At 33.3% G+C, this 15060-nt stretch overlaps 2 protein-coding genes across 2 annotated transcripts in view; one reads left to right on the forward strand and one right to left on the reverse strand.

The window, feature by feature from the left end:
• The window catches only part of LOC135831196 (facilitated trehalose transporter Tret1-like), a 143286-nt gene extending 135110 nt beyond the window's left edge, over positions 1-8176 (reverse strand). Inside the window, exon 1 of the mRNA XM_065343877.1 lies at positions 7949-8176. Within this exon, the coding sequence (XP_065199949.1) occupies positions 7949-8008 (60 nt within the window). The 5' untranslated portion in view covers positions 8009-8176. The remainder of the gene's footprint in view (positions 1-7948) is intronic.
• Positions 8177-12320: 4144 nt separating this feature from the next.
• LOC135832144 (uncharacterized) lies at positions 12321-14674 on the forward strand. The gene is made up of 3 exons (XM_065345221.1): positions 12321-12533; positions 12611-12941; positions 13013-14674. The coding sequence occupies exons 1-3, from the start codon at positions 12509-12511 to the stop codon at positions 14112-14114; spliced, it is 1458 nt and encodes a 485-aa protein (XP_065201293.1). The 5' UTR covers positions 12321-12508; the 3' UTR covers positions 14115-14674.
• The last annotated feature ends 386 nt before the right edge of the window (positions 14675-15060 follow it).

The raw sequence follows: 15060 nt of genomic DNA on the forward strand, positions 1-15060 counted from the left end.
TATTACAATTATCAAAGCCGTATCGAACAGGAAACCGCTTTATCACCGACACACAGCAAAAAACAAACCATTTTTTTTTTGTTCTTAACACGTTTGCTCGAATTTTCTCTGCACCAAAATACTACTTACTTGTAAGTATATGCGACGATAATTCGCATCTGTTTCACGTGTTAAGTAGGTATTTCGTATAAGAAAAAAAATCGATTAAAATCGCACAAAGTTTGTAATATTTATAATACTACCAATCGCAATAATCGATCCATAAATTAACCTCTTTCCTATATTTACGTCGAGTATGTGTACCCAAGGTATTGAAAAAAAGAAAGAGAGGCCCCTTACTGGGCGAAATGTGCAGAGGCACGTCTGAATTTATTTCAAAAACACCAACCATCAACCAACCAACCGAAGCCAACGTGGAATTTTTTTTAGCCACTTTACATAATCAGTTCAGATTAAAAGGGGTAAAGGGGGTGAAAATTTTCTAGGATGGGTGGGTCGCGGTCGTCGACTAGATAAATATTATTTCGTGATAAGAAAAATATACATAAGGTATAATATTATCATAAGTACTTTTGATATCGAGCCAATACGTGGCAAGCATATGTGACCAATTAGGAAAAAAATACAAAAACGTTTCTAAAAAAAAATCAATTTGGAACCTTTTCGATAATAGTAAAACACTATAAGAAAAAGATTAGATGTTGTGTTGAGATGTTGCCAAAGAATACGAGCTGAAGGGGTTGGGTGATTTCAGTATTTTCTATTTCATTCAATATTGAAACCTGACGAAATACAAGATGAATTGGAAATGTAGGTACACTCTCGACAAAACATTGTATTTATATCATTAGACCTAATCAACCGGAAGGAAATATAAACATTACGGAATTTCCGAACCTTGACGAATACAATTGTGTATTTGGTTTGGCTAATTGATGATTTTTCAGAGGCTGAAAAAATAATTCGAGAAAATGAAAACAGAATTTCCCAAATCATTTGACATTTTGCAACTCACATCCTCTTCCTTCCCATATTTTCCCCCTTTTTCTGAAGAAAAATGAGAATTTCCCACGATACACAAAATTTTTCAAAACACCCCTCCCCCCAACGATTCAACAATACCTGCTGGGGGAGGGAGGAGTTTAGCATTCTGATATTGACAGAATTGATTTTCAAGCTGGGAAATTTTCAAAAGTGATGACTTTTTTCATTTGAGAAAATTTTCACCTGGTAATTTCTGATTCAGTAAGTCCACTAAAATTTTGACATTTTTTTATGCACAGGGTGTTTCAAATTCCTCACTTCCCTCCATCAAACTTCCTCGGTAGAATTGACTCGAGTTTTTACTGCTTTTTCATCACAAAATTGAAAATTTTTCGCTACAAGCAATAAATTGAAAGGAAAAATTAATTCTCGAAGAAGTATCAATAAAAAATTCAGAATTTTCCGCCAAATATTCCTTTCCTGCATTTTTCAAATTTTCAGCAACATTCCCAGTCAACTTGAGGACTTCCTTCTTCACCTCAAGAACTTATTGGACACCCTGTACCTCTAATTTTCGCCTCTGCGATAATTTCCCACCAGTTCATTTCAGCTTAAATATTTTTTCGTTAAAATTTTCATCATACAAAGCCGCCGAAAACTCTTAAACCGCAAATTTCGTTGAACTGAGAGCTCGTCGTAAGCGGAAGAGGAGCGGTTTCGCAAAGAACTTGGAACCACTGTCAGGCTAAAACGACTACCTTATTAACATATTTACACAATAATTAAAGTTTTTAGCAAATGAACAGTGCAGATAGGGGGCGAGGAGGGACGGTGAGTCAACGATGACATTAATCATTCGTAGAATTGGAAAGAGATCGCAACACCTACGACTCAACGAGCGCAGTCATTCTGCCACAGAATTTCGAACTTATCACTCGAACTTGAACCGATATTAATCCCGTTATAAAATTTATGACATGGTAACATTTTCTCGTCGCTGAAAATTTATATTAGGTGTACTGACATCATCGGGTAAATAGAAAAAATACCGCGCTATCTACTGTGCAATTCTTTCAAAAATGACAGTCTCGTTGACTGAATTTTTTTCTTAAAATATCTGGCATGACGCAAGATTTTTTTTCATGGTTCGATATAGCACGTTTTACGATTTGATGTGCAATCGAGATGTGATTGTTGGTCTCGTTACTCTCGTAACGTATTTTTGAGTGATTTAGGAAACGAGGATCAGTTTTTGGTGATAGATCAAGTGGCCAATGTTCAAATTGAATCCGAAATATTCCAACTGATTCGTATTTTGGCCAAAAAAGCTGAATAAACCGAGCAAAATGGAAAGTTAGAACAGGCATATCGCTCGATAATTCATCTGAAAATGACAGATGAGATGTGTTTACATTTCCGCAACTTTTTCATTCGTCATTCTTATCTACAGAAACGTTAACTTTGATACGTAAGCTTGTCAGTGAGACGATATCTATCCCATTTTCGTATAGATCAAAACCAGACATTTAACAATGTACAGAAATCCGAAACTGCGCAGTAATTTAAACATTCGTATATAAAGAGCCATAAATAGAAACAAACCTAAGTCATTGTACGTACACTCGATGCTAATAGAGAAACCACACGAACAGACGAACGAAAAAAAAAAAAATCTAAAACACACGATAATAATGGCAAACCGCTAGAAATCTACTTCTCAACTCTCATATTACCAATTAAAAAAATAATCCCATTTGAACTAATAATTAATCCACAAAACAAAAGTGAAACTTTATAAATATTTTGTCTCAGCATTGGAGTAGTTTCATCGAAAGGTCATCTGAAAATTTTTATTTTTATAAATTTGTAAACGAATAAAAATATACAACCACCGTGAAGCTTTGGTCATCTGAACGGTTGTGAAGTTCGAGGTCATTAGCGCAGTTGCCAAATGTGCCCTGCGCCCATTAGCGCATTCATAGAACACTTCACACACTAAATTTAAAAAAGTGAACGCAAATACGAAGCGTAATTTAATTTAAATTTATCCACAGTCAAACGTAGTAATGAAGATAAGTCCCACCAGTAGCAAGCGTATTGTAGACAACAAACCATAAATCTTGATGAATTTGAAGCCCTTTCGATCAACCCTTCAGGATATTATCAAACGCCTACACTATGTACTTGGAAAGTTGGAAATTTCCAGACGTTAATTCTCGATTGATTTACGGAAATTGTCGGTGCAATTTTGCCATCGAATTTTATCTAATTTTGTTCCTAAGGGTACGTTTTTCCTTCCCTTTTACAGGCACGAGGACTGTCGTTGTCTACGTAAATGTCTCCGAACGGTGCTTAACAATTATTATGTAGTTAATCTCGAGCTTTTTATTGAAATTTAGCACGTTTTAAATGTTAATCGATACGTGTCTCGAGTGTTAATAGATTTTAATACAAATTACTAACGTAGGTAACTATTCGAAGCTATTATAGCTCGCAGTTTTATAACGCACAGAAAGTAATAGTGAACGAAGATGTAGGATAATATTGCAGGGTTTGGAGGGTTTCTTTGGTCTTCGATAAATGAAATCCGATCAGTGGAATTGTGCCAGAATAATAAATCACTCGATGGTAATCCATTCGAGTTGTTTTTCACAATTTGAGTGCGGATTTGGTCGACTTTTCGTATATTGTGATTTCGTTGTGTTGTTTGTTATTGGAATTTTATTCGTTTTAAATTAAAACTAAGGCGAAGTCACCCCAAATGTGGCAATCTCGTTTTTTTTCCAGATAAATGCAACCTTGCAAGTCACAGATCACACTATTGTTAAAGAGATGACAAAATTTTTGAAATTTTTTAGCTCAGAATTCAACATATTATTATGGTATAAAATCAACTAGTTTTTTTGAAACTAGTTAATTTTATACCATAATAATATGTTGAATTCTGAGCTAAAAAATTTCAAAAAAAAAGTCTAGGAAATTACAGCGAGAGAGCTGGGGAAATTTCATCACATTCCTGGAGCATGACACATACAGGTTATGGCCAAAGGTGTATAAAATCATAAGGATAATTAACACAAACTTTAACAAAAGAGTGGGTTTGCCAAAAATAAAGATCAATGATGCAAAGGAATAGGTATTTTGAAGAACTCTGGACTGATGAAAATGCACAAGATACAAAGATAGAAGATGAAATCAGAGAAACAGAAGACAGAATATCATTTAAAGAGCTACAAGAAGCTTTGAAAACAGCAAAAAATGCAAAATCTCCAGGAGAAGATGGCATACCAACAGAATTGTACAAATACGCAAGTGGTGAATTTAAAAGAAGACTGCTGGAATTCCTAAATATGATGTACCAAGAAGAAAAGGTACCTGAAGAATTCAAAACAGCAATTGTAATACCACTGTTCAAGAAAGGTGATACGTCAAACCTGAAAAACTACCAACGAATAAGTCTACTCAACACCTGCTACAAGATATAATGCCAAAATACTGGCAAAACGACTGGCAGAGCATGCAGAAGAAAAGATGTCAGAAAGTTGAAACGGATTTAGAAAAGTAAGATCATGCACTGACGCAAGTTTTACAGTAAAACTACTGATGGAAAAAAGGATCGAATACAACCTAAAAAGAAACACACATGTGCTTTATAGACCTGGAAAAAGCATATGATAGGGTCAATGGAAAAAAACTGTTTCAAGTCCTGAAAGATGAAGAGATAACATATAAAATGCGAAAGGTAATAAACAGCATATATAAGAACCAGGGCTTCAAACCCGTACCTGTACCCGTACCCATACCCATACCCATACCCGTACCCGTACCCGTACCCGAAAAATGAAATGAGGAATACCCAAACCTATACCCGCACCTGATAGAGACTATTTTGAACCCAAATACCCAAAAATACCCGATAGATCGGGTACAGTTCGGGTATTTCACCTAAAATACCAGAACCCATACCCTTACCCGATTCTCTGAGAAATCTATACCCATACCCGAAAACGTTCGGGTTTGAAGCCCTGATTAAGAACACTAGAATAAGAGTACAAATTGGAAATAAACTCTCAGAGCAAGCAGAAACAAACAGAAGAGTTCCCCAGGGATGCCCACTGTCTTGTGTTTTATTCAACATGTACATAGATCACTTGGTAAAAGAATGATTGGAAAAGTATGATATGAGAATATCATCAGAGAAAACAAAAACAATGGCCTTCAAAACAAAGGAACCAGTAAGAAGCAAGATTGTAATAAATGGAAAAATCATCGAACAGGTCAATAATTTCAAATACCTGGGAAACACAATATCATACCAGGGAGAAGTAGATGGTGGTGGAAAGATTGCAAAGTTCCTGAGAGTCACAGGACTGATAAATAGGACCCTGAGAAGCAATAAGGTGTGAAAAGAAACAAGATTGAAGGTGAACAATACCCTAGCAATACCAATGATGACTTATGGAAGCAAGGTATGGGCACTGAAGAAATCTGATAAAAAAATAATAACAGCAGCGGAGATGAAATTCATGAGGAGAATGGCAGGGGTGACTCTCAGAGACAGAGTCCCATCTGAGAAAATAACAGCAGATCTCGGAGTGAAGCCAGTCAAGAAGAAGATAAAAAAGTATAGGAAAGATTGGAGAAATCATGTCAAAAGGATGGAAGAAACCAGATTGCCGAGACAGGTCCTCCAATATACACCAACACGGGGAAAAGATGCAGAGGGAGATCAAGGAGGAAACTCACTGATACCTCAGGCTCATCCTCAGCAAGTTCCACACCATAGGAGACAGGCCAACAGGCCTACCGCTTATAAGGAAACGACGACAATGACAAAAAAAATTTGGGTACCATTTCCGATGAGTGCAGAAATGTTGAACTTTCCCTCACAAACAAATCATCAAATCAAACTTACTAAAATCCATACTTGGCTCTCAATTTTTCCACTTAAACACCAAAAAGTCCACTTTACTGAAGGTATAGCCTCATTAGGGCACATTGCCTTACGATTTGAAGCTTTCAAATGTTGATCAAAGATGGAAAAAATGACACCTTTTAACCATTGAACCGAATCAGAGCATGAAGTAACTCTCAACTCAATTAGCTCATTTTAAGGATTAATTTTCAAATCAATTTTTAATACGTTTGTACGATTTAACCATTAAACTGAACCATAAATGGATTATTATTTTCAATTCTTTCAACGTCACACTCGTAATACTTTTTAATTATACAGTAATATAAAAATTAACAACATCTTAAATCCTTATTGTAATCAATTCGAGAAAAAAATAATCACTTTCATAAAGATTAGGTGTAAAATCGAAGAATTTGTCGCGTTTTAAAAATACAATTATAATAAGAATTGATTAGTTTCATATTCATAGTCGTAAATATCGCGGATTTTTATAACTAGGAAAAAATTACGAGGCAAGATTTAGCTACAATATTGGGTTTTAGAAAGGAAAAAAATGAAATCGAATTTTTTCCCCCAATTACAAAAGGCTAAAACTCAAAAAAAGATGAAGAAAAACCAAGAATAATAATTTCAATTAAAATTAAAAAGTGAAAAATATCGTTTAATTATTCAGTTATGCAATTTGGTAACACTGTTCGCGTGGAATTCCATAAATTGGCTCCAAACAAACTCCAACTTGTTCACAATTATTTCTAGTTTTTTTCGCAAATAATTTAATATTACTTCATTTTAAATCTCTGAAGGTATTTCTTATGTGCACTTCCTCATTAGAAAGTAATTTCTTTTCCTAAATTCTTCGAACGTTTTTTTAATGATATCATTCCTGCGTTGAATGAAAAATTGGAGGTAAATTCACTTTCCTTGAACAATGGTTAATTGGTTATTATTTCTAAAACATTTCGAAACAATTAATTTCATTTTCATCGACCTGTAAATCAAAACATGGAAAAATCAGAGTAAAATTTTAGTAATTCAATTTCGCAATCTCGTAAGAAAACCAGCATAGCATCCGAACAAAAAATTTATTCGTGTAAACGACCAACTTCCTCTAACAAAGCACAACATTGAAATCAAATTATACGTTAGTAGAACGCTTAGCAATTAAGTCCAATTTAATTAAGCAATTTTTAAACCATTCGAAACAATGTAATCGTAAAGCGACAAATTTTTCTTTTCGATCGTTATTCGTTACAATGACTGGCACAGTTACACTGAATCTAAAAGTGTTCGTTCAACTTTCAACACTAGAATTCAAAACACACAACGATAAATGAGAGAGAATTTCAAAGCTAAATGAGTAATTTTCGGAAACAAAACACTATTTTGTCTAATTACACCTTGGAGTAATCGAATGATAACGAAATGAATATCGTCTTCTAATGATGCATGTATTTCAATACTGATAAGAAAATCACGCCGTTGCACGAATTGAGCTGAGTGAGCAGTAGTTATCACAAAGGATCAAAAGTTGATTTATAGACGAATCTTCGGTGCATTTAGGGATATTCAAATGTGTTATCAGTATAGCATAACACAAAGAAAGCTTCTCCATGTAACATGAAAGCTATGTATCATGACGAGTGTTGACAAAGAGGTCACAGGTACATAAACGATATGCGGATGATTTTTCATGAATTATGAGCCCACTTGCCAGCAAGGAACAGTAATTGAGGTTCATTTAGAATTGTAACGATTCATAAATATGAATTAGGTGTTACTACACAGAGCGTAGGGTAAGGTATCGAAGAGCCAAAAGGAAGTCGAGCTCTGTTATCAGTACAACACTCGTGTATTATCAAACACTCATTTGAGTAATGTTCAAATCGACAAACTATCTGGAACGTAATCGGAAGTACAATTAAAATAATATTAATATTTAAGATACTTAAAAGATACAGTTACAAATAGTTGCGCCGTATTTTAAAACAGAGAAAACCTGTTCTAGAAATTCTAGATGCATGCTTATATGAAAGAAAAAGTACTTACGTGTTCGCGATTGAGAGGTTGATTCTGAGCTGGAGTCCCATCATCTCGTACCCATTGCATGATAGATTCAATTAACAAAAGCTTCGAAGTAAATTAAAACTTAAAAAAAACGAAAATCGCACTTATAAAACAAAACAAATCGAAGTTTTAATCGAAAAAATCCGATGATAATGCGATAACGAAAGAAACCCAAGCTAACTCATAGTCGACGAGAAAAGTTTACTGAACGTTCGTTTTGTATACACGTTCCTGATACTCGAATAATGGAAGAGGCGGCTTTCGAGGGGAGAGAAGGGAAGTGAACGTTGCACATTAAGCTATCTTCGCACCAGACTCTTTTGCGGTGTTTTAGCTCACTCGTGATTGGATGTTTTGTATGAAATTTGTTCGAATTTATAATAATATTTCCCCCGATAATAAATTATTCTAGGTTAGATCAACCTGGCAAATTACATATCACTAATACGTGTAAATTCCCTAGCTATATTTTTCGCAGAATTGATTTTAGGTTTACGTAATGAAAGGAAACAGTGCCCGGAGCCGGCAGAGAGGAAATTGTGATAATGATGACTGGGTGTTTGAGAAATTTACGAAATTTGTCGCATGTGCACCGAAAGTTCGAAAGTGAGTTATTTATTGCAGCACGATTAGCAATCTTTGAATGCATTCTTGATGTAAAACATCATATGACTTGTGCATTCGCTGTCATCGAGTTATTTTTCGTGATTTTTTGACACCTACTTGTAAATATAATGTAATATATTGCGAGGAAATTTCTCTATAAATTTATACCTATTACCTACCAATGATGGGGAATTTCCTGAAGTTCGAGTGGTTCCATCAGCCTTCACTGTAGTCATTTCAAAAGGGTGCTGATGAGTGATCATTGATCAATAATGAAATGTGTTTTATATTAGAGCAATTTTTTCGAACTGATTGCGAAGAAGTTGTGGAATTTGGATTCTCATGTTAATGAAAAAATATCAATACTTAGTTCTTGAAAATGTTTCAAAAAAAAAAAATTAGTTGAAAACTGAAAAAGCTTGGGTATTAACATCTCACAACCTTCGTGAAATTTGGCAAAAATTTGATTAAAAATTGTTTTACACCAATATCTATTTACAGATTGGCCAAAAAATGAAAATTCGACCAAAAAAACAAAAATGAAAATGTTGCAATTTTGACACACTAATTTGAGCAATTGTCTGATGATTTATTTTCAAGTTCTTGTTCTTGAGAATCACATTTTATTGAAGATCCAGGAGACCAGAAGCCGAGATTTCAGAGATTAAATAGGTATTTTTTTCTTCAAAGTTTTCTGACATAAAATTACAAGTTCAACAATTAATTTTTTTCATGTTTTTAAAATTTCAAGAATTTATCGCAATTTTTATTTTTTCCTTCAAGTTTTCCAAAGTTTGACAAAATTTTGTATAATAATTCCATGTTTTTAAATGTCCAACAAAGTATCAGGAACTCAATTTTTTCCCATGTTTTTGAATATCTGACAATTGACATAGAATTTTGTTCAAAAAGTGTTTGATCAGCGTGATGCAAATTTTGAACAAACCAACGCCCTCTGCTACCCAAAAACAAATTCATCAAATTCATGTCATAACAATTTATTAAAAGTGCAAACTTCTCAAAATATGTAGGAACTAGGAAGTAGGTACTAAAATAAAAAACAGACAAATCTGTTTAAAAAAGTACTCGGACCGCCAATTTTTTCTTGAAGAAGACATAAAACAGGGGTTTAAATCCGTAGAAGTCGAAAATTTGTAGGTGTAGTGCTTTGGAAATCGGAATTTTGTAAATTGAGGGCTTTTCATCAAAATTGCAAAATGAATTTCCTGCTCCAACTCGAACTAAGTAAGTGAAAGCAATTTAAAAGACTGGTATACTTTCGAGTAGGTAGAAGATAAATTTATGAATTCTGGGAATAGAATGATTTTTCTGTTCTGTGAGTACATATGTATTTAGAAACTTTTAAATTTGTATTACGTGTAGGTACGTATGAAAAACAAAATTGAAAATTTAAGCATCGCGATAAAGAAAAACTACCACTTCAAGTTCACGTAGGAATTATTGTTATATTACTTAGATTTAAACTCAACTATATTTAAATTTCAGCTCTTGAATTATAAATGTTCAAAAGGCAAAAGCTTTTGCCCTCACTTCGTTTGGGCTAACTTATTTTCCTTTCGTTGTCCAAACTTTCAAAGTACTATAGCTTGGAAAATCATGTTCACTCAAACAGTTGAGGGTGAGGGCACGTGAGGGCAAAAAATTGATTTCTCACATCAAAAATTATGTTTTTCCTTTTCTGGAGGGTTGTAAATTTTCGAAAGCTTCTGCCCTCGCTTCGCCTAGTCCAAATTTACTTTGTATTGCGTTTTCAAAAATATTAGAAATTCTTGAAAACTATGGTTAGAAATTACGAAATTAGAATTCGAAAATGTTGAACTGCTCGCATCAAGAATGATGTTTCACTTTTCGAATTATCAATTTTTTCAAAGCTTTTATCCTCGCTTCGCTCGGTCTGATTATTTTGAATTATTATATTTTAGTATTTTACAAAAAGTTGCAAGAATAGAAAAATTTGACTGAGAACTTCATCAAACAATCAAATACATAAAACCATCTCGTAACCGTAAAATTAAAGTATTTCTATTCAGGCATTTCTACTCCCCCCCTCCTTCAAAAAAATTCGAATATGCAGGAAAATTTCATTGAGGAGGCGCGAAAATTTGTCCGCATCAGGGTAAAAAAATTTGATTTTGTTTGCTGGACTGCTGCTGGAGGCTGCTGGAGCTGGACTACCACGTTCTCCAGAGTGCGCTAGCGTTCGAAATGAATTGTGATTTTGAAACAGTTTTGATCATTTTGTTTAGCTCTGCTCTTGAAATTTCAGGCTTACATTTTTATCACGTTATCATGAAGTCTGCAAACTGCAATGCATGCGTTCCATAAAAAAATCCCATAAAAAATTTTCGAGTTCATTAAATTAGCAGAAAAATAATAGGTACCTATTGAACAATGGGTTCTTCCCTTACGAGACCGATGTGGGATGAAATGATGGCATCAAGAGATGCTGCCATTAGAGAAGTCGAGCGTTTGAAAAGAAAGTTGGTAGGTGAATAATCTTTTCTTACTTTTCATCTCTTTACTAATTTCAACAGAAGACTTCATCGGTGAATCGTTATTTCAGATATTAGCTGAAAGGAACCACACAGCTTTGATCATGCGGTATAAGTTGGAAAAAATGGAAGAATTTTCCAGACCGGAAAGCATATCCCTTGAAGAATGGGAAGAAAAGGATCGCGCTTTCAAATGGAGAACGATTTATAATAATAATGATGAATATTTTATGTTTTTTGAATTCGTCCAGCAAGTACGCGCAATGTTTCAGACCTCTGCAGAATTTGGTAGAAGTATGAAGTTATTATACTCCTTGATAAATCTTCGTATTCACCAGTATTTGGAAACTGGTACTATTTCAGATGATCCTTTTACAAATGGTGATTTAAATCAGCTTGTTGTTTATTTGGGTGAAGTAGAATGTTGATTTGCAATTTAAAACGTGTAATGCGTTATTGTGTTTTATCAATCGTGGTTCTGAATATTTGATACCTATATGTGATACATACACCTCAATTTATAATAATATAGATAATTATTATTATGAACGAACGACTGACTTTATTATGTTTAAAATAGAAAGGAGTACTTACGTTTTTTTGATCGAATTTGATCCTTGTTTAGGAGAATGAAGTGAAAAAATTATAACACAGATGATCATTTCAAGTTTATTATGTAAAATAAAAATAATAAAATAAATAACTAGCAAATGTCCAAACCAAAGTAAATGAATATTTATTCATGTTATTCATCTAGGTACTTGAAAAAAATTAAATGAGATTCTATTTCAATAATATTTATTTATCCATCTTGGAATTCTTGGAATAGGATCTTTTTTCAAATAATTTGAATTTCTGAATTCGAAATTATATTTTGATTCATCCGGATTCATCAATATTTTTTGATTGTTTTCGTTTCAACTTTTGATTTTTGAATTTTGAATTTATTTTTATTCTTTCCTAAGATTCTTTCATATTTTTCTTTCTCTATTTTCACTCAATTCAACGGAAAAATGAAAAATTTGAAAGAACTATAAACCATTCCCGTATTATAAAATTTCCAAATTATTCTATTATGTAGCACAAAATTATTTTAAATTTTCAAATTTGTAATACTAGTCAAAAAAATTAAAAAAAAAATTAAATCCTAAATCCGAAACATCACGAAAACTTGTACTTTTTGATAATGAGAGCGAGAGCGCTCTCTGTGATATCTATGGTTAAAATTGGTTGGAATTTTTAGCGGGAAATCGCTGAATCGGAAAAAAACAACAAGCTGATAAATCCTTTGAAAATTTCAAATTTGCAATAAGATTTGAAATCTAGGTCGCAATTTCGAATTAATGTGTTTAATATCAGGAAAATTTCCCAAGTTTGATACATAAACCAAAAAGCATCTTACAATTCAGTTGCTCTGAGAGCTATGAACAGTTTCACTCAACCTACAGGTAAGCTAAACTCTGTACACATTTCTTCTCTTAATACTTTGCCAAACTCTAATGTGTGATTGATTATTTATTTCAAGGTATGGCATCAATAATGAATTCGGATCTCGACGTCAAGTTTCACGATGAATCAACATTTTGCTCACCCAAACCAACGGTTTATCATTCGCTGAAATGTCCAATATGCTCTCGTCATTTTGATAATGAAGAAACCTGTTTCGAGCATTTCTTGGACTACTTTGAACATTCTCAGCATTTCTTATTCAATCGATGTAATTTGGTTTACTGGTTAAACAACTATGTTCGTTTTCAATCGAAAAAAGTTACCATGAATGTAATACCGGTGGCGTTGATGGCAAGTGATGAAAACATGAACCGTTTAAAGTGTGCTGATGCTGATAACGATAAAGGGTAATTCGACTTATTTTATTTTCGAACAAACTTCTTAAATTTAATATTAAACTAATAATCTTTCGTTTCAGGCCAACTTATCAATGTGAAATATGCTTCGAATCGTACGCAAATGAAGATCAACTTGGAGTTCATTCTTTCATGCACTTGAAACTGAAAATTCCTACGATTGATTCTCAACTACGGTGTCCTCTATGCGAGAAGTATTTCTGCCACGAAGAGTCTTGTTTAGCTCATATTTTTACACATATGAAGATACCCTTCGCAGAAGCAGTCCCTGTGAAAATTATGATTTCTCCATCTCCGAAAACTGTGCGATTGGTCAAAGAATGGCTTATGATCTTCTTCTCTTCGAAATTGTGTATGAAAGTATTGGCCAAGTATTGCCGCTACCAAGAACGACTGAACTCGCCTTTGCTATCGAAAATTCTTCTGTCAGAAATTGAGACTTTGAAGAGTTGTAAATTTTGCAAAAAAACCGTCACTTCTGTTTTCGATTTGTTGGATTATCATCGTGAATGTAAACCGAATTCCAGTATTTTTATTAATCCTATTTATTGCGTTTTATGTAACTTTAAAGCTGCCGAGATGGATACTCTGATATTGCATTTATTCTCTGATCATATAGCTTGTTACTGCGGTTACGCCGGTGACGATTTTGATTCATTTTTGAAACACTCGGATGAGTGTGCAGCTCACAAGAATGGAGTAATTTGTCCATGCTGTCGTACTAGTAACTTCGTCACTGAAGGAGCGTTCAAGGAGCATATCGAAGGGACAAAAATGAAAACGTGTGGCACTCTGTTGAAGAAAAACAAATGGGTATGCCTTATATGTAAAGCACAATGTTCACAGAAAGGTATCTTCGATCATATTTTCATGAACCATGTAAGCTGCCTGTGCGGTTACAAAAGTGAAAATATGAAATATTTCTTCCAACATACCGCTCAATGTGTAATAAAGAAAAGATGCATTTTTTGCCCCATTTGTAAAGAAGTTGAATGCGCCACCGAAGATATTCTCCAACAACATTTGTCCTTTTGCACGTGGAAGAAGGAAGACCATGAAGTTAAAAAAAGAAAATATGAGCATGTAGTCGTTGAAAAATTTTCAACCGATAAGAAGACAAAATTTAGTCTTGATTTAAACTACGTTAATTGTCGTTCTCAATGAACAGATCTTCGCGTTCTTATATTTTGCAATGGAAATTGTTTCAAAATTATTTTTCCTGAGGTTGTATGTACATTGGAGGTTCATTTTAAGTATTTTAAAATTAGTATTTCGTTGTAGAGTTATTTAAACATTTGAATTTATTTTTATTTTGTCCAAATTTTATTTCTCATTTTCCTCGTTGTGTTAAAAGTAGCGATCAATTTTGTGTTTTATTTTAGAGAATTCATTTTAAATACGTACACAACTTATTGTTGTGTGGTTGTAAGCTTTTAAATATTTTTAATTTAGGTAAGTTAACACCTTTTTGCGGATGAAATTGATTTTGTGTTCATTAAATATTATTATACTTAGCTACAATGTTGGATTTCTTATTATTGATAATATTTTCGGTTGATATTTATACTTGAGTAGGTAACTATAACCAGTGGAATTATTTTGTTTGCGTTTTTATTGTTCATGGTGTTCATGTTATTGTTTTACAACGGTTGTAATTTTTATTGTGCATATTGAACGACTTACTATTGATGTGTTTTTAAATAAATGCATTATGCGAGACCTTATTTTGTACTTTTGCAGGGTTTAATTCTAAATGTATTTTATTTTATTTTTTAAATAAAGCAAAGAAAACCAAATGAATGCCATAATTTTTAAAAAAATGAAGAAAAAGGAAATGCGAATAGTCGAATATTTGATAATAAAAAAGGTGATTGAACAAACGTGAGTGAATTTGAAATTTGAGAAATGAAAAATTCCCATTGGGAAAGAGTCAACACATCAAACGTTGAATGAATTGCCTATGCGAAGGTCTAAGGCAAAAATGTGATTTCTTGAATTTATCTGAAATGCAAGCTTTTTTAGGTTTCTATTAGTTCTTCTACGAAGCTAAGCGGATACGATTTTTAGTATGAAATTTTGAAGAAAAACCAAGAGGCGAGAACAATAATTT

Source organism: Planococcus citri, chromosome 1 (genome assembly GCF_950023065.1).
Source record: "Planococcus citri chromosome 1, ihPlaCitr1.1, whole genome shotgun sequence".
NCBI lineage: Eukaryota > Metazoa > Arthropoda > Insecta > Hemiptera > Pseudococcidae > Planococcus > Planococcus citri.

Excerpts from the sequence above, each read along its gene's own strand:
- LOC135832144 (XM_065345221.1), top strand. The coding sequence starts at position 12,509 with ATGAACAGTTTCACTCAACCTACAG. Across the intron at positions 12,534-12,610 it reads CAGTTTCACTCAACCTACAG|GTATGGCATCAATAATGAAT; the intron begins GTAAGCTAAACT and ends ATTTATTTCAAG. Across the intron at positions 12,942-13,012 it reads GATGCTGATAACGATAAAGG|GCCAACTTATCAATGTGAAA; the intron begins GTAATTCGACTT and ends CTTTCGTTTCAG.